At 36.1% G+C, this 20,860-nt stretch overlaps 1 protein-coding gene across 1 annotated transcript in view; it reads left to right on the top strand.

The window, feature by feature from the left end:
* LOC125235339 overlaps positions 1 to 20,860 on the top strand; it is a 129,419-nt gene that overhangs the window by 4,886 nt on the left and 103,673 nt on the right. Inside the window, exon 3 of the mRNA XM_048141879.1 lies at positions 5,502 to 5,590. Within this exon, the coding sequence (XP_047997836.1) occupies positions 5,502 to 5,590 (89 nt within the window). The remainder of the gene's footprint in view (positions 1 to 5,501; positions 5,591 to 20,860) is intronic.

Genomic DNA, 20,860 nt, shown 5'->3' with positions numbered 1-20,860 from the left:
GACCTAAGACTAAGCTAGATAGATTTTCCATCCCCGAGAACCCCACAAATTTCAGCGAAATCGTTAGACCTGTTTCCGAGATCGCCGATTTATAATAATAAATAATTATACAAGAATTGCTCGTCTAGATTAACGAGTAATACGTGTACTTAAATTACACAAGCCCAATTTCCATAAAATACAATCTGTAGTATTTCGAATAATCGATAAAGTTATATTATTTTCAACCATAGTCATAAGTATGTAAGTAATTATAAAATTTTATGATATTGGACTCATGAATTTATCCAACCTAGCTCCAATAGCTTTAGCCGAGTCACTTTTGCAATGTGTGGGCGAGCATTGTCGTGTAAGAAAAAAACTTTAGCATGCTGTGGACGATTCTGACAGATTTTTTGGTTTAAATTTTCAAGCTGATTACAGTATACTGATGCGGTAACAGTCATTCCACTTGGTAGGAGTTCCTAGTGAATAATACCATGAATATCCCACCAAACGGACAGCATAACTTTTTTCGGGCGAGGCTCTGTTTTTGGTGCCTCTATTCCTTTTTCGTTTGGAGCTAGCCACTGACGTTTGCGTGTGTGATTTATATATAAGACCCATTTTTCATCTCCAGTGATAAGATGGGCCAACCAGTTGATGTGCGGCGAAAAGACAGAAGTTGTATGCAGATATCGGCACGGCGGTTTAGTTGATCTCTATCAAGTTCGTGCGGTATCCAAACACTGTATTTGTAGTTTTTTCCCAACTCGTGTAAATGTGTTTCTATGGTGACATGAGAGCCATTACTTTCTTACCAACCCAATAGTTAAGTACCCAGTTTACTCGATTATTTTACCACAGGCAATAATTCTTCAGAAATAGAAGAGGTGTGTTTTTATTGCTTTTTGTAAGATCGCGTTTATTAGATACGGCCTTTTCTATCGTAAATTCATTTCAATTAAAACCATTTTATTATCATTATCAAGGTAAGTGTTTTATTGCGAGAAGCCTATTTGTAATCTATAAAATCAGTTGTTATTATATACGGCACTTTTTACAGATTAGGCAATGCAAATACAACTCGTAGATATACAAGTATCTTCTTACAGTCGAGTTCATAAATATGTGTACATTTCTTCACCTTATAGCAACGAGTTAAGGTGAAGAAATGTACACATATTTCTGAACTCGACTGTACATTAATAACATGGTAATACTAATGAGACTAATGAGGAGTAAAATCGAATGCCTATTTTCTTTTCATAAAGTGTCTCTCTAATTTACAACGAAATGCTTTTACAGGTTTAAAAATAAGCCACCAAATTAGAAAGACAAGGTTATTCGTCATTTTCATATACTGTTGAAATAAGTCTATAAAATTCTGTATGATTTCCAAAATATCAAGAATTTCTTGAATATTGTTTTAAGCAACACTTCTTCAAGTTTCAAAGTTCGACCTCAAAGTCACAGCTATTTATCATATTTTAGAAATACAATGAACGTTTCAATTTATTTCGGGGTTGTTTGTATAAGTTAAATAACATTTCATCCTTGGGCCTGGAACGAAATCTGCTAAACACCCTTCATCAATAATGGAACACGGTTCCAGGCTCGGCCCGCATACTGAAATGCTTGGCACATGTTACGAAAGGATGTAGAAGCTGGATTTAAAATTTCACAAGTGTACGGAATCAGGACCGAGGCAAACAGGCAGCGCGAGTTGGCGGCGAGCCAGCTTTCCCTTTCAGCTGAGTCTAGGAGGACTATTCTGACTGTTAATGCCAGTTAAAAAATATCTATCTATCGCTATCATGCACGTACAGTCAAATCGAGATACATATGTTGGCAACAATTTTAATAGCCCCAGCAGGGTTAGCACATGATTGGCGCGAGAGTATGATGTCCCTGCTGCAAGGGAAGTAAACGTCAGAATTTCATCTAAGTCTGACATTTGAAATAACATTTGCACTGGTGAAGCTGTAAAAATCGTTGCCTACTTATCTTGGACTAACTTTGACAAGCTCCTCAGGTCATGTTCATAACCTATACTGATCAAAACGGGACTCCCGCGATACACGGTGATAGTGAGCATTGCGAGAGATTTTAACCACGCATTTCTGAGGTCAAAAAAAGATTTTTTTTAAATACAGAGGAGGAAATTTTGCCAAAATATTTTTTTTTTGTATTTTTTTACTGTTTTCGAATGTATTTTGACATAAAAAGTAAATGTTATTCATAAAACTACCACTTAAAATGAGTTTTGACGTTTTTTTTTCTAAAAATCTCATTTTTTAAAGGTTTACGTCTTACTTTTGGACATCTATCAATGAGGATAGTGAGACTATTCTCCATAATGGCATCAACGTCGTTAAAAAAGCCTTTTGTACTGAGTAACAATGAGAAAATATATTTATTTTTTCAATTCGTAATAACTCTGAAACTAGGCGAAATCTAGAAAAGTGTATATGACATTTTTGTCTTAAAATGGGATCAGGAATATGCTCTTAAAATCTCTCGCAATGCTCACGAGCACCGTGTATAATTTTCTTAATATGGCGTCTTCACCTAAAGACAGTTGTAGTTTCTGGTCTGATGAAACATTGGATTAGGTGAGAACAAATCACTTGTAGGTATAAAATGCGACATTTAAATGCTTATTTTAAATTCGGTTCATCAATCACAATCAGAATGCGTCAGCATCTGAATATGTAAACTTTAATGCAATTTTATTCTAAAACAAATTTTGTGAAAAAGTATGACTAGAATACATGCTATATCAGACATCGTTGTATTAAACTTACTTTAAATTTTAATCCAAACGGCTGTGAACCTTTCCTGGTTTTAACCCTTCGCAGGATCAGTAAGAGAGCTTAGACGCCTCACGATTGCACTCACTAAATCCTTGCCGGTGAAAATTTAATTTCTACCAGCACATTTAGGTTTCACAACGAACATAATTGGATTCTGAAGAGACAAACGACTGCTGAGATAAAGTCAAATTTCGGTGTTTAATTAAATTATTTCAATCGTACGATTGCTGAATTCGTACAATAGATTTTTATTATTAAAAATTATAAGCAGGCTTTTATTTGCTATGAAATTAATATATGCCTAGAATTAGTTTTCGGAGATATAAAAAGCACTTCATTTTAAGTAGATATTCAAATATTTAATATCAAAACTAAGTTTTTAACTGACCTCCGACGTTTCAAGAATGGCGTTTACGCGATTTATAATATAATTAAGTATGTGTAAGAATCGTGATAATTAAAAAAATATCAGTATCGCTCGCAGACGTTCCCGTGTGATAAAATATAAGTTAAATCAGAATATCAAAACTGCATGTCGTAAAACTTTATGAGTACGTGATTTCATTATCGTCACTTAAACAGGAATAGAACTTTAGAAGCCTAGAAAGAAATCGAATCTCAATACTCGCTGCATTGTAAAAGTGACCACTGACTGACTTAACTGAATCAGTTCGCCGGACGATATCGGTATGTCACTTAGAAGTGACTGCGCTGAACTGGCAGGCCGTCCGGCTAACTATTTAGTAGGCACGGGCCGTATAAAAATAAACGATCTATATACGTCCTGCACGGGAAGATGGTCGCGCGATAGACGATAAAATATCAGGCCCTATCCCTTAAAAATAGTGCGATAGGGACGGCCTGCTATTTTATCGTCTATCGCGCGACCATGCTTCCCGTGCTGGATACAGGCATCCCTGTTATGCAAGAGAGGGTTTGCTCGTCAGCCCAATTCGGATTAGAGAGTCCTATAATGCTTGAAAATTCTCCGAAACATGTCACATGTGCGACTAAAAAACTGTATTACGCACAATGACAATTAACTTCACATTCAAAAAAATATATCGGGTTACACAGATGAACCCAGCCCCAAACTTAACAAAGCTTGTACTATGGATAGGTACTAGGCGACGATATAAATTTTGATTATGAAATTGTTTAGTTAGGTATAACATTGTTGAGTACCAGTACACACAGCCAGTTTTGTCAAAATTAGATTAAATGAAAAAATCGATTAAATACTATTTTAGTTTAAAAGTTACTAATTTATTCCATTTCAAAGCTCGGTTACTTCGGCCTTCAACCATCTTACGAACAACTAAGTGCGCTAAAATATGAATAAAACACATGGATATTATTCCGACATTTCCGACACTTTATATTCTAGTCATATTTATTCCTCTATGGTAATAAATGTGCACGAAACGACACCAAATTTTGTTTGCTGTGCTCAATATCGCACATAGTTGATTTTACGTGACCGACGTACTAAATGTCAATAGTTTTTGAGGCAATTCAGATGGCTTTCCGTTTATAGACTTTTATTGTGGCATTATCATTACGAGTATAATATTTGCCGGATGATACCCGGGTACAGCGGGTCAGCTGCGATGGGGGTCAAAACACCCGGGATGATAAAATGACGAATCCATTTCATCATTTCTCTAAAAAGTTTCAGTTATTTGACCAAATCCCTGACTCTGTCTAGTGAAATCACAAAATCGGCCAATAAACGCGCCACGCTTTGTCATTTGCCTAGATTTGTTTAGGTATTTGATAAAATCTCTGAACCACGACAGTAAGTTGACGGAACGAACTTAGGCCTTAGCCTTAGCCTAGGCTTTAACAAACGAATGTCAGTGAAAGCCCAAACTAAACAACAAATATTTCTGACTTCGGGCTTTTACCAATCGGCGTCAGTAGAACCTAGAATTTACCGGTAAAACCTAGGTGTTACCGTACTTCGGGCTTTTACAGTGACATCATCATCATCACAGGCATTTGCGTTTATTGCGACGATTTACATAATATATTGTTGTTTATTGTCCCGGGTCTGTAAGTTAACATTTTTGACACATTTGTTTTGAAGTATGTTGCGATGTGGCTAAGACGTATCGTTTGCCAAATCTAACGATTAATTTCGAATTGGTTGAATCGATTAGGCCCTAATGTACAACAAGGAGGCGCTTAAACAAATATACGATTTCTATCAACTTACTGAAATGTCATTTGAATCGAAATGACAGACTCTGCCACGGCACTAGTTTAAAAATAAAAATGAATGATAAATGACATAATAAGTAAATCCTGCGTGATAAATTAATATCGTAAAATGCTCACTAACGAAGATCCGCAAAAATGTAACATGTGTTAGATTATGTTTAAAGTAAGCGAAATATTGTATTTAAGTACTTAATTTTTTTAAATATTATTACCGGATTTTATTTAAAATTTTATTAGGTTGCGCGAGTTTTGTGGACGCTGTCATGTGTCAAAAAGAGGTTCTTACAGCTGCGGGACAATAGACAACGGTTTTGATGACTGTGGAGGCCGATTCGCGAGCGGTTGATTTCAGGAACACCTTTTGCTATCTAAAGCATTAAGTAAACCAGCTTTTACAGTAACATTATACAAAATATATTTATATCGTAGCCAGAACAAATTGAAAGTACCTATTACTATACTGATACTAGTAACATTTCACAGAACCATCCCCATTGTACGACAACAACCACTACCACGAGGAATGTCTCCGCTGCAACTCCTGCGGGCTGAACCTGACTGGACCCAATCAGGTTAGTGTTGCCATCGTACATAAACAGGATATCATTTTTATAACCGGCAATGTTTAATCAGGCTATGTAAAAAAAAATATCAAAATCATATATTATGGTAAAAATGTAGATAAACTTTACCCCTTTCATTCTATTTCGAATACACTCTAACGCATGTGTTCACGCCGCAGAGTGAATTTTCGAAATTTAGGAAAATTTTAGGTAAAAAATTAAGGTACATTTTGTACTAATGTTTTTGGTTCTGCCTCGATAGCATAGTCGCGCGATAAACGATAAAACAGCAGGCCGTATATCGCACTTAAGTACAAATAAGTGCAAAAGGTACGGCCTAATGTTATATCATTTATCGCGCGACCGTGCTTTCCTGCCTGTATTCAGCTATAATGATCACCTTAAGTATTGCCAGTTATAAAAATAACACTTTGCATGTTGTCAGAAATTTAAGACGGATTTCACTCGTCAAAACGGAAAATAGTATCACTGTATCATATACCTATAGAGTGTAAAAAAAGGTATGAAGTCGAATATGCAAAGTCGGCGTGCATTTCACGTCTGCTCGCGCAACTGTCAGATGGGACGCAGTCCGCCTATAAAGTGTTTCAGTTTTGTTCGACTCATATACAATACAAATACAAATACAATACAAATATTCTTTATTGTTCACCAATATAACAAGATTACATCACATAACTTTAATTAACTATGGTAGACAACAGGCGGTCTTATCGCTAAAGAGCGATCTCTTCCAGACAACCTTTGGGTAGTGGAGACAAGACACAAAAAACAACTGATTTGAGTAGGTGATGCAGTGAGTGATAGAAAACGTCAAATAATCTTAATACTAATAAACATACATAAATAGGAATTAAAATAAACCTAAATATACCGTACATATATAAATACTATAACAACACAGCTACGAATGTACATAGATCAAAAACAATGCGGCCAATAGCGATAAAGGAAAATGAAACAGGACCATCAATAAATATTGTATTATGGAATAGATAAATAATGCTCTTTTACTTGACTTTTAAAAATGTGAAGAGACTTAGCATGCCTTATGTCAATAGGTAATGAGTTCCACAACCGAACTGCCTGGAAAGTAAAGGAATCGTTGAAGAATTTAGAAGAAGATGACGGGACTTTAAGAAGATAATTTCGGGAAGATCTGATAGATTGAACAAAACTAAAGCGGTCTTTGAGATAGCGAGGAGTTGAAGGGTTAAACAGTATATTATAAAGGAGAGAAACTATATGAAGGTTACGTCTGCGACGAATGGGGAGCCACTTCAGCTGCGATCGAAAGCTAGACACATGATCGAATTTGCGCAAACCAAAAATGAAACGTATACAGACGTTCTGAATACGATCCAGCTTATTGAGTTGCTCTTCGGATAGATCAAGATAGGAAACATCAGCGTAATCCAAGATTGGAAGGAGCAACGCCTGAGTAAGCGCAATTTTTGTGGGGATAGGAAGAAAGTTGCGAAGTCTCCTCAGGGAAGCCACTGATCCAAACACCTTCCTGCTAATTTCACTAAGCTGGGGTACCCAGGAAAATGTACTGTCCATAATAATGCCTAGATTTTTCACGTGACCAGAGAAAGGAATTAAAACTCCGTTGAAGATTAGTGGTGGCAAAGTACCAAGGTCCAGTCGCGATATCAGCTTAGAGCTCCCAATAACGATGGCTTGAGTTTTACTAGGATTAACATTCAGTCCGTAACTGTTACTCCATTCACAAATTCGTTCTAAATCCTTATTTGTCGATGAAATAACTGTTGGTAGATCGTTTAGTGAACCCTGAGAATATATTTGAAGATCATCGGCATACAGGTGGAAAGATGAAGAGAGATTGACAGTAATGGAGTTAATAAATAAGGAAAACAATAATGGGGACAACACGCCACCCTGCGGAACGCCGGCTAACGTGCTGCACCATGATGATCGAGAAGAATCTAACTTAATACGCTGCCGACGACCTGTTAAAAAACTACGAAACCACTCAACAGCTCCAGGAGATACGTTGAGAGAACGCAGTATCGCCAGCATAATGTCGAAATCAACAGTGTTAAACGCGTTACTAAAGTCTAGCAACGTTAACACTGTTAACTTACGATCATTCATACCGGATCGTATATCATCTGTAATATTGACGAGAGCAGTAGCCGTACTATGTCCCGACCTAAAGCCAGATTGATATGGATTCAGAAGATTATTGTAATTAAGATAGGAAAGAAGTTGTTGAAAAATTAAACGTTCAAGGACTTTGGAAAGAAAAGGAAGTATAGAGATAGGTCGATAATCTGTGAAAGTGGAAGGCTTTGATTTTTTAGGTAAGGGCGTATAGTTAAGAGCGTAGACTGACTAGCGACAGTCTTACAACTAACAACTAAGTGACAGTTATGTAGGTACATTTAGGCATTATCATTAAGTTTTGCTGGTTCCTACACTAGGCAAAGCCTGCCTCAGTGTCAGTGGTTGGACAGTCTCTCGATCGGGAGACACCGACAATGTTCGGCTCGCATTTCTACCAGGCAGTTATTAAGGTTGGTAACTTTATGTCCCTTTGCGTGCGTTACCAAAAATGTAGGTCTTTTGACAGCCGTAAATATTCGATTAGGATATTACCAATTCGTCCATGTGTGCGTAGCCGAATGCACAAACGCTCACGAAACGCTCACGATAATACTATCTTTCGTAGCTATCTCTCTATCGCTCTTGCGTATTGGCACGACAGAGCCAGACTCCATTTCTGACGGCGCCTGGCGTCGACGATTGCCATTCGTCATTTTATCGTGATATTTTATTTAATACCTACTCAAACTCATATTTAACTTTTAAAGTGACCCGACCCGACATGTAACTTTAGATTAAATGCGGAACAAAGGTTGTATGAGGCTCGTAATCTTTGGAGCCTACCAATTACTCCTAACAAGAACAATCACACGGAGTCCTCTTGCACGGAGTCATATTCTAATGTATCATTAAATGACTTAAATTCTTGTATTTAGTAAACAAAAGCTTGACTCGTCCCATTGTTTATTTTAACATGATTTCAGTTTACAATTTGCCGACATTTTAATTATTTGAATAGTCCCGGACGTTTCAACCATTTCACTCAATTGCAAAAGCTGAAATATTTAGAGCTTCAATTTAGCATGAATGAAAATTATAATTTGTAAATAGACGTTAGTTGCTTTATTAGGGTATAATAACACGAAAATGGATGCATAACATTTAACTTCACTGACTCGTGAATATTAAACTCAGCTTCTGTACTTGTATTACTACACTGAGAGAAATTTGCATTGTGAATTTAACAAGTTCGACTTGTTGCGGTTTATCCGTTTGAATCAGCCAAACGTATGTTTAAAACAATATGTGTCAGGTTGTTTTTATAAAATCGACTTGTCGATTCAAATATATTGCCGATTCAAATGACAAGTAGCTTGTTGTTTGAACCAAAGAGCACGTAGGCGCTATTTTAAACAAAAAACTTGTTGAACGAACATGAAAACTGGTTGTATTTTCTCTCAGTGTAGTATAGTTAACTTTCTTTGTTAAAATAACTCAGTAATTTATAACGGTAATTCATTTCCATTGTTATGTTTTCGTCCGCCCGTATTCTTAAATGTTAAGTACTCAGTTTGATTTGAATTTATTTACCAAAACTTAACTGTGGACAACATATAAATTAAATGAATAAATATGATGGCCATATAATAACCATATAATAACGTGTTATATTTGCCTACCCGAAGCAACAAAAGCTTCGGGTAAACGCAAGGCTGATGGGCAATATCTGAGGTACAAGGTCCTAAAGCGCCATCTGTCGGCCACCGGTATATCGTGTGAGTCTTTGGAGGAGCTTGCAACTCGGAGATCAGACTGGCGAACTGCGATCAACACTGGCACACCTCGGACACTAGCGATCAAATATATGAAAGAGGCGCGTTCCTAGCACACAGTCTAAGCTCGTGTAGGTGAACGCGTAGGTACTATGCTTGTATGAGTGACATATGACAGGTCGACTGTTCGCGTTTTTGACAGGCGGTAACTGTGAGGTAACCGAGAGGGGGTGGGCGGCACATTCAGCGGGAAGCGGGAGTGGCCATACTGTACGATAGTACTCTTCATTATACTGTGACACTGGTCTCAACAACTTCGAAAGTGCACACCTCGAAGATCTTGACGCTAAACGCCAGATCCGAAAATCTCCGCCCAAGGCCTACTACACAGACATCTATGATGCAAATGGTGAGCTTTACTGCATCACTTGCGACCGGAAGTTTAAAACAAAACTCGGCTTCGCAAGTCACGTTCGACCCCATGCACGTCAGAACTTATTAAATACCTGAATTGTCCAGGAGGTGTCGCCGTCGACGGATACGTCTGGGAAGACATCATAATCAATATTTCGTCACTACTTTGAAAAAATCTCGTATCTCACGCTGCCTCAAAGTTAAAACGCAGTAAATCTATATGCATTACATACATACTTACTACAATTTTCTTTTCATTGACAGACGAAGATACAAGTTTTTTTTAAAGTAGTGACGATTTGTATGCATTTGCGGAATAATATGTGGAAATCATCAACTTCGGCGTCGTGAAATAATTATCCGTTAGCCGTATTTTTTTTCATATGGCAGTGTTATATATGTATTACGTTTAGCCAAAAACCTACGTTACTTTATGATACTGATATAACATTTCTTTATCACATCAACAGCAAAAGATTGATGTATTAAATAAAGACAGCGAGATATTTAAGTTCAAATCAGGCACACTGACCAAAATATATAAAGCATATACCTTTCCTCTTTGTTATCTCCCCAACTCCGTATTACCTGGAGTTCTGTAGTTTACAACTTACATTAAAGTTTAGGGCACACAATGTTGGGCGCGACACAATCCTAAAAGATATCTCTCCATCGGCGCTTAGGCCAACCCATTACTATAATTAATAGATAAAGAGCACTAAAACGCTACCCTTTCCGAAATTCAGGGAAAACTTACATAGTAGAAGTACTGCATCCAGTATATTGACTTTAAATGGAACTTATATTGTATAATTACAACAATGTACAATTTCGTTTTCTTTCAACCCCTTTTTGCCAAGAGTGGCACTGTAACTTGAGTAGTTCATGTGCTCTGCCTACCCCTTATGGGATACATGCGTGATTGTATGTATGTTGTATTGTATGTATATTATATTTTCTCATCAAGTGTAGATTCGTCTGCAAGCAATATTACCAATATTCACCACCGCCAAGACTTTCAAGTTTGGACTGTGACCTTATTGAAACACCGGTCAATGAATCAGATTTTTTTTTAATGGAACATAATGTCAAAATGATTAGGGTATACTATAATGATACGTTATAAATGTTATGTAACATGAGGTGACGGGGACAGCGCGATCGATGGCGAGATGGCCCGCTGTCCCTGTCACAACATGTTTACATAACATTTATAACAGCCCAGTGTGGGAGCACCATAAGAACCACTGTTGAACCACCGTCCCGCCGTAACTTTTTTTTTATCACATTTGCTCTTGAACGGTGGCAGTCCATAATTCCTATATTCAGTTATATTGCTGTAATGGAGGCACAGTATAATTAAGAGTAGGTACTATCGTACAGTATGGCCACTCCCGCTCCCCGCTGAAAGTGCCGCCCACCCCCTCTCGGTTACCTCAGAGTTACCGCCTGTCAAAAACACGAACAGTCGACCTGTCATATTTCACTCATACAAGCATAGTACGCGTTTACCTACACGAGCTAAGACTGTGTGCTAGGAATGCGTCTCTTTCAATATATTTGATCGCCGGTGTCCGAGGTGTGATGGATGTATGTCCATGTGACTTTAGAAAACGTTTTATTTGTCAATTTTTATATTCAAAAGTACACAGTAATAACATGATTGACAACAAACCAGTTACAAGTAGTGTAGTAGGTATAGGATGTATTGAATAATTCTTTGCCTTAGGCTTTGTGTTTCGATTCACTCTAATTCTTGTTTATTGGCCTGAATGCTATTGCCTATTATTAAGCCCCATGGAACTCCTTAGCGATACTTTATTTAGCACAAGTGATTAAATAGTTATAAAACTTACGAATAAGACAACTCAAAAAAGTCTTCTTTCTTCATTCCGGTCTGTCCTGGGTCGTCAACAGCGGGATATTGTAGTTTTTAGGTCTCTTTCGACAGTATACCACCAAGTTGAAAATCTGCCTCCCGATCGCTGTGTGCTATTAACTCAAAAAAGTGACGGGTCAAAATACTGTTAACGTTTTATACTGTTAATAAAACGTTAGCAGAGTTTAATGGCGCCCGACCCATCGGCTAATAATCAATATGAGCTTCTCCAATCAAATCATGCTAATAGTCCGTTGAATAAACAAAGGTTTGTTGAGGTGAAATTATATATTTCCGCTAGTTCTAAAATATGATGATCATCAGTGTATCTACCAAGTTTTAATAGGATCAGTGGGGTTAATTATGACTATTATAAGACATGCGGTATTTATAGGCAATTATATGGCGAAAGAAAAACATGGCAAGAAAGCTAGTAAAACCATAAAGGTTTTCTTACAATTATTTGTACATGTAATGTGATGTACCTAATGCTATACTTGTGTACCCACATCGCGTCAATCAAAGAAAAGTATTTCTACCAGATCGGAAGTTATTGAGAAGGGTTGACGTTACACGTTACTTTATTTTCCTTAGTGTAGGATAGCTACAAAAGCACGCAGATCAAAAGTAGAGGAAATTGTGTTTCTACCTATTTACTTCAATATCGTACGAGGAATAACAAAAATTAAGACTGTATTACTTAAAATTAAATATACCTCCAAGTTCAAAAATTACTTTTTCTGTACACATGGGTTTTTCCCCCGCATTCGTTTTTAAAGCACGTTTCTTGTTACATACTTCGAAATTTTACTGAACGACGTCGGTTGCGCCACTCTTTACAAATTCCACTTTTCCATCATTTTATCGTAATTCTATCAAAATACTAGTATGTTTACTAAATAAATTCTTTCGATTACAGGATTCTCTGAACTAAAAAAAAAAAACTTGCCAAGAGCGTGTCGGGCCACGCTCAGTGTAGGGTTCCGTAGTTTTCCGTATTTTTCTCAAAAACTAATGAACCTATCAAGTTCAAAACAATTTTCCTAGAAATTATTTATAAAGTTCTACTTTTGTGATTTTTTTCATATTTTTTAGGCCTGATTTAGACGGCGTGCGAACTCGTATGCGATTTCAGTTACATTCTGGGCTGTTGCGGTCACATACAATTTTGCAGTCATCAAATACCGCAATGTAATAAAACTCGTATGCGAGTTCTCGTACTATCTAAATCGGCCCTTAAACATGTTTGGCGACCGGTTTGGCGTAGTCGGTAGTGACCCTGTCTGCTACGCCGCGGTCCCGGGTTCGAATCCCGGTAAGGGCATTTATTTGTGTGATGAGCACAAATATTTGTTCCTGAGTCATGGATGTTTTCTATGTATATAAGTATTTATATATTATATATATCGTTGTCTGAGTGAGTACCCACAACACAAGCCGTCTTGAGCTTACCGTGGGGCTCAGTCAATCTGTGTAAGAATGTCCTATATGATATTTATTTATTTTATTTATTTTATATGGTTCAAAAGTTAGAGGGGGGGGGACGCACTTTGTTTTCCTTTAGGAGCGATTATTTCCGAAAATATTAATATTATCAAAAAACGATCTTAGTAAACCCTTATTCATGTTTAAATACCTATCCAACAATATATCACACGTTGGGGTTGGAATGAAAAAAAAATATCAGCCCCCACTTTACATGTAGGGGGGTACCCTAATAAAATATTTTTTCCATTTTTTTATTTTTGCACTTTGTTGGCGTGATTGATATACATATTGGTACCAAATTTCAGCTTTCTAGTGCCAACGGTTACTGAGATTATCCGCGGACGGACGGACAGACAGACATGGCGAAACTATAAGGGTTCCTAGTTGACTACGGAACCCTAAAAACTCATGTGTGCTTAACACAGAAACAATAATACCAAACTCCATAATAATTACTTATTCAGTTATTTCAAGTTCAACACATTCGCTTAAAGTTTCCATGGGAATCTGACACCATCACCATTCTCCGTGTGCGTCAATTTTATAATAATAATCGTATACAGATGTATTATAGTGCGAAAAGATTTGCCTCCGAATTGTTACGGAAACATACGAACGTGTCATGCTATTTCAGTCAGTGTCATTTAAAGATTTAAAGATTTAAAGATTTTTATTGAACATAATAACATACATTAAGTAACAAATTTGTTCGTAATCAGCTGCATTAGTATTAAACTGTGTCGCAGCTATTTACGCCCACCTCGGAACATAGTGAATTTTATGTTCTACTTACTTATATCTAATAGACACATCAGTTTAGAAGTTTAGTAAACTTAAGTTTACTTAGTTCAAACATGTGGTAATTGTTTTAATTAACATTAAATAAAATTTAATTACAGCGCCTTTACGCTTTCAGGAAGTAATAGTTTAATATTTATGAATATAGTGAAACATATTTAACATGCTCATTCAAATAGTAACTCAGTCTCATAATAATTGAGGTTCTGTAAAAAGTTTTTTAGTTTTTTCTTGCATTCCCAGTATGACAGTTGATAAATAGGTAGCAAAGAATTTACTTTGTTATACAATTTAGCCGAGAGATAGTCATAGTGACTTGTCAATACAAGATGTACTGACATTGACTGAACTGGCGTGACAAATACGAACGTTTCCGAATGAAACCCTTTTCGCACTACATCTCTACTTAAGTAAGTCGTTACTAGTCAAAATCAGTTACATTCAGTGAATAGATTTCACCTAGGGTTGCAAAAAAACGGTTTTTTTTCTGGCTTGAAAAAAACATGAAAAAAAACCGTGAAAAAAAACAGTTTTTTTTTCTAGAGTATGTTTTTTTTCTAAAGTACGAAATCTCAAAATTTGCAAAATAATTAATACTTTTATACGGTTTTTTAGACTTAATGTTATCTATTAAACGAATTTAATCAAATACTTTAATTTCTGGTCTTATAAAAGTAACATTTACGAAATCTGTAGTTGATAGTTATCACTATTTACTGTTGGCAACACCACCGCCTCTCCACGCTACACGCAACATCGGGGATTCCCCAATAAACGTTTGTATACTGAATGTTAATTGTATTAATTGTGTTACTGAAACACGTTACAACTCACGAAAAACCGTTATTGTCGTATTATTTGTTCATCTGAAAAAACACCATATTTAGAAAAAAAACCATGGTGCTCGGTTTTTTTTTCATGTTTTTTTTCACAATTCTGAAAAAAAAGCATTTGGTTTTTTTTCTATTTACAACCCTAATTTCACCGTTCGTATTAAGCCGAAATAGGCGAATAGGCATCGATGGGAGTTAATCAAAGCGGAGCCACAAAGGAAGCCCGCACTGAAGTTATTAGTGGCTGCACATCACGAGCCTGAGAGCTGATTGGTACACGCTCAATACCGGAGACAGAATATCGGTTTCATAGGTATGACGTACTTACTGAAATACGAGCCTCTAACATCAGTGTTTGGACTGTTTTATGTTTTAGGATAGGAGAAAAAAGAGATGTCGATTTTGTAGCTACTGGCTCTGGCCGCTCTGCGTGGCGTAGCTGAATGCACAAACGCTCGTAGATATTTATCTATATCGCTCTTGCGTATTGGCGCAAGATAGAGAGCAATAGAGATAGATATCAACGAGCGTTTCGTTTCGTGAGCATTTGTGCCATTCGGCTACGTAACCTGGCGTGACAAGTGGACGAAGGCGGGGCCTTTGTCCAGCAATGGGACACAAATGAAGCCATTAAAAAAAATAGATTTAAGGGTAATTCCATGTAAAGGCCCATTTACATTATACAATTTTTTTCACATACCATATAATAATTTCCAGTCAATAAATAATTGCTCAGTCTAAACGTAACGGGACATTCTTGAGTATTGAAAGCAAATTAAATATATTACTTGCACAGGTGTAAACAGAGACCGGTAGTTAACTACATGCAAGAATTGCCGTCCAGGTACACCAGGTACACATTTCGGTGTCTACTAAGTAAGTTAGTACCTTTTTAGTTTAAGTAGTAAATGCGGTTTATTCAGCATTGCCTAAAAACGATTTAGATGAAATTCAGTAGATTCAAAAAGCTTATCTAGACATAACTTAACACTTCATTTTGTATGATAAATATAAGTGAACCTTAACGTCACGGAAAATGAAATTCAATGTATGGAGAAAGTGAACAGTGTCCTGAACCTTGAACGGTTACTAGAGCCAAGAATGACATACATTTGGGTGAATCCACGTAAAAGTAACGTGAGTCACGACTTCATTGAATGTTTATTTGAATTACAGCTGCAAATTAAAGGATCTATGTATACCTATATCGGAAAAGTAACTCTTATTTAAAGATAGATTATCACTTGAACATGCGTCGTGAATAAATTGAACATGCCATAAAATCGTGACTCGAGTTACTCTTGCCGCGGATTGACCCATTTGCAGTGACGATCTACTTATATCGAATACTGTATTCTAAACGCCATGCCGTATTCTAAACTCATGATAGAGGTAAAAGTATGAAATGTGTTACATTTCTCATGCAAAAAATGGGACTTGCGAAGTATGTGTTTGTATAATATATATTGAGCAAAAGGATCCAGCAGGTTAGGCTGGCTAAGAGTGACTCTCAAGCGTAAACCAAATATCGTTATTCGTTTAGGTTTTTGAAAGTTGGGTTGGCCTAAATTAAATATACAGATTCTTAGATTTTTCCACTTCTTCACTCGATAGTATAACCATATCTCTCGTGGGAGTCAATTTATCAGCTAAACTTGCTAAAAATTTTCATATAATAACTAAATTCAGTTACTTTTTGGATCGCAATCAATGTGGCTTATTGATATTTCGCTGCGTTTTCTGATATTAATTAGAACCAGAAATTATTATATTAATACTAAATATTAATTTTTTAAATCAAATATTACGAGAAATTATGAATGAATTCATTGATAAATTCTCCATGCACTTTTGCAGCTGATAGTACCAAAAATATGAATTTCGTAAAGCAAAACAATGATTTGATTTCGAAAATTGTTTTCCTCCGGGGAGTTCGAATCCGAATCTGATTTCAGGCCAGCAAAAGTCGCTTTTCCAACTGAGCAACACCTGCATCAAATATTGAGAGCAGATAAGCTTACCGTCACAAGAATTTATAGAATAAGAGCCCACGACCAAAATTTTTGTCTCATAGCAATACAGCCAAAACCGCATCAAATCGATAGATACGATTATCCTGAACTCGAAAATACCAATATCAGACATTTTCCGCGTAGCGTTTGATCTGACCAAATTTTCAAAATTGTCAAAGAATTTTACCGAACTGCATCATTGGAATATGTCTGATTTGCAGACTGTAGTTGAATGATAGTTCTGAGATACCGGAAACATATTTTTCAGACGTTAGTGGTGTAGCGCAAACCCGTAAAATCACTTAAAAAAAATTAAAAATGAGACAAAAAAAATGTCTCATAGCAATACGTCTGAAAATCTTTTTTATTAGTAAATTTTGGTTATTTGATGCGAACAAAACAATTTTCAGACGGAAATGTGAACGCATTAAATTTTGAGACCGTTTTGAAAATGTTAACAAATTTTACCGATCGGTATCATAGCAATATGTCTGAAAATTGTTGGACATGATAAAATAAGTTGTCCACATGTGCAAAAAATTTATATCAGACAAATTAAGTGTAGCACCTTCTCTATCAGACAACTTTTCGATACTCAGATATCATTTAAAAATCGTATTGAGGCATCTTGAATTCTCTGTTACAAACCAATGAATACGTTGCGACCCTGAATTTATTAGATGATAATTAACAAAGAATTTACCCGAAACCGTAACATTGAAGTTGAAGGACTGAAATAAATCGCACAAAAGGAAACTGGGATGAAGTTGAAAAAAAAAAACGGTTTGTTCAAAGTTACAAAATATTCTCGTATTCAATCGCTGTCGGATTCGGAATCGTCGTCTTCGAAATCACTCTCGACGTCGCTCGGGAGATCTTCAACGTCCTCTTCTGTAAAATAAACATCGTTAGTAAAAATCACGAACTTATTTATGAAATTAACAGCAAAAGCCATGTAAACTGTACCTGTTGTGGATGATGATTTGTCGTCCAAAATAACGTTGCTCAACTCAGGTAGTTGGTTGCCAGAGAACCACGAAAACTGAAATCGTCCCTCGTCTTCATACCATCCATGGGAGTATATGCTACACTTAAACTGTCTGAAAACAGGTTTTTGGTAATCATGGCAGCAATACGAAAAGTTAAAAAAAAAAATATCCGTATTGCTATGATACAGGTCGGCTAAATTTGTTGACATTTTCAAAAATGCGCTCAGGCTATGTGCTACGCGCAAAATGTCTGAAAACAAACTTTTTCGTAATACAATTATAAAATCTATGTACATTTTCACTATCAGACGTATTGCTATAATACCGACTGCCTTTTTTTTTTTTGACACAGCAGAAATGGCCTCCCACGCAGTTGCTACACTTTCGACCGTTACTACACACCTAGTCGGGTTCAGAATCATACAATCTAACGATTTTATAGGGTTTTTGCCGTATTGCTATGAGACATGGTTTTGGTCGTGGGCTCTAGTACTATTAGCTTTCATAACTTTGGTTGATCAGGTAGGTATTTTATGTAATAATTTGATGCTCGTATTTCATTTTATTTATTCGATATTATGCATACCTACTCATTACTCGTTCAGTACCTCTAGCTAGCTCTAAAATAATTATTAGTTTAGATAGGTATAAGTTTTCTGGAGGAAATACTCATCACCTCTGCATTGTATGATTTTCAAATTTTATTAACTTAAAAAATAACCGGCTAGTCCTGGACACCCATAAATTAATTCAGATACATTAATTTCGATTATTAAAAACTGGATGTTTGAATTTTTATTGCATTTTTTACGAACATCCAAAACCATCGATATTTTTGAATTGGTGCAATATGCCGATATCAAAGGGACAAACATTTACAAAAACGCGTCTGTAATACTTTTTCCGGTAAAACAGTGCTGTGTATTGAAACGATGCAGTGATCAAACAAAAATTCATGCCGACAGGTATGAATATGGTATTGCTACCGATGACGTCCATTGTTCGGGCGGCACGGAAGCCATTTCGGTATTGGTCCTCGAAATGGCTCACGTATTGTCGGTGAGTGAATGAATTGAATGATGGAAACCAATCCAATGTCATTATTTTATTTGGGAATGAATGAAACATTTGTTGCGCACAATACGCGGTCTAACTGAAATTAAAGCTCTTACGGTGATCAAATTGCTTGTCGGAATATACGTATTGAGCCAGTTCAACTCATAAACTATGTATATAAGACTAGCATGTAGATTAGATTTTGACCGCAAATTTCAGTAATATTTTATTGATTTTTGTGTGTAAGTATATAACTGTTAAGACAAGCACATAAAGTATCCGGTCTTATTGAGTAAAATGTAGAATAAAGAATGTTAAATTGCCACACACAATTTTGCTTCTCCAAAAAACAATTTGCATAATATTAATTTAGCTTCAATCAGCTTTAACATGGACAGGCATATTTGTTTACCGATTTGTTTACCTTAAAAATGTTAACACACCTTTTGCCACTGTAAAAGTATCGTGATATGCAAATCCATTTTCCATTAAATTAATGTTTACTCGTGTTCTGGTAAATTACTTTCTGTTTACTAGAGCTACGGCTGGTAAATATTTGCACACTGGTTAGTTAGCTATTAACGGGGTAGATTTAAAAGTGAAACAAATAAAAAGTAAAAAACTCAAACCTGATTGAACTTTAACCCTTTGAATGTCAAGCCTCTGTTGCACTGCTGTTGTCATCGTGACCCTTGCCGCATTGCAAAAACGTTGATATTGGTCTGTAGCGGCCTGCATGACTGAATGTCTTTAACGGTTAAAGGGTAAGGCATTTTAAATTATGCCACCTCACGGTTGAGACCAGTAATAAGCCTTTTGTCTGTAGACTTTGTCAATTTGCTGCATGCGTAGGTATAAATATAAAATATCAACCTGAAAAAATATTATACGGAGTCATTGACATCCACCTTAAATGTACTTTTGAACTTATTTTTGAAACTGTACGAAATATGTGGAAATTCGGCTCACTTTTTAAAATGTTACATAGTTGATTTTAAGTCAAAAATCAATCGACACAAAACATGTAGGTACGGCCAAGTAATACGAAAATACCCCTTTCTAAATACTAAGCCCCTTATTCATAAACGTACTCTAAAGTGATCAAGCCGATAAAGTTCGTTTGTCCCTTTCCGACGTATTGGTGTGATAGAAAAGGACAAACGAACTTTATCGGCTTGATAACTTTAGAGTACGTTTATGAATAAGGCGGTAATCAGCAATTCCCGTCAACTTTGTACAATGCCACGTCATCAAATTTTAATTGATCCTATTTTGTTACCAACATTTAGTAATATAATTCGACTTTCGTAAGATATATACAGGATAATTGTTATAATAAAGAAAATATAGATACTAGAGAACCTTAATGACGAAATAAAACTTAATAAAATCTCAATTCATCAACAAAATCTTGCTGTAATTATGTACATAAGTCTAGACAGTTTCAAATAAAGAAAACCCCATTTATTAGTAAATTAAGAACTTGAACATTTTCTAATCGATTTGCTGAAACTCTTCATCTGACTTATCTTCTGATCTCAATTGAAAAATCCCTCCCGGCTCCGAAGAGTCAGCGATTAATAGGATAAGAGCCCTTGTTAAACTCCATTTTGTATTTGCAACAAATTAAGGAATCTTAATAAACTTTGGTCCGCGGAATTTGGCAAATTGTCTTAAGATTCCGATAAGTATCTCAGATTCCATATATATTTTATACGTTGATGATTATGTGATCCTGTTTTCCCTCATTAGGGGCATAGGGATTTCAGAAGAATCTTCCGCCTTTCACGATTGTATTTGTTTTATTTCATATTTATATATCTCTTACTTATTAGTTATTATTTAAGATAAGAGTAGAGGTAAAGGTGTCCTGAAAAATTAGTTATTTGTTTTACAAGGGGGCAAAGATGTTGTTTAACCGCACGTGCCAATTGATATTGATAGCCG

This window comes from Leguminivora glycinivorella, chromosome 17, assembly GCF_023078275.1.
Source record: "Leguminivora glycinivorella isolate SPB_JAAS2020 chromosome 17, LegGlyc_1.1, whole genome shotgun sequence".
NCBI classification, from domain to species: domain Eukaryota; kingdom Metazoa; phylum Arthropoda; class Insecta; order Lepidoptera; family Tortricidae; genus Leguminivora; species Leguminivora glycinivorella.
Note: the sequence above shows the minus strand (reverse complement) of the source record. Positions and strands in the feature narration are given on the sequence as shown.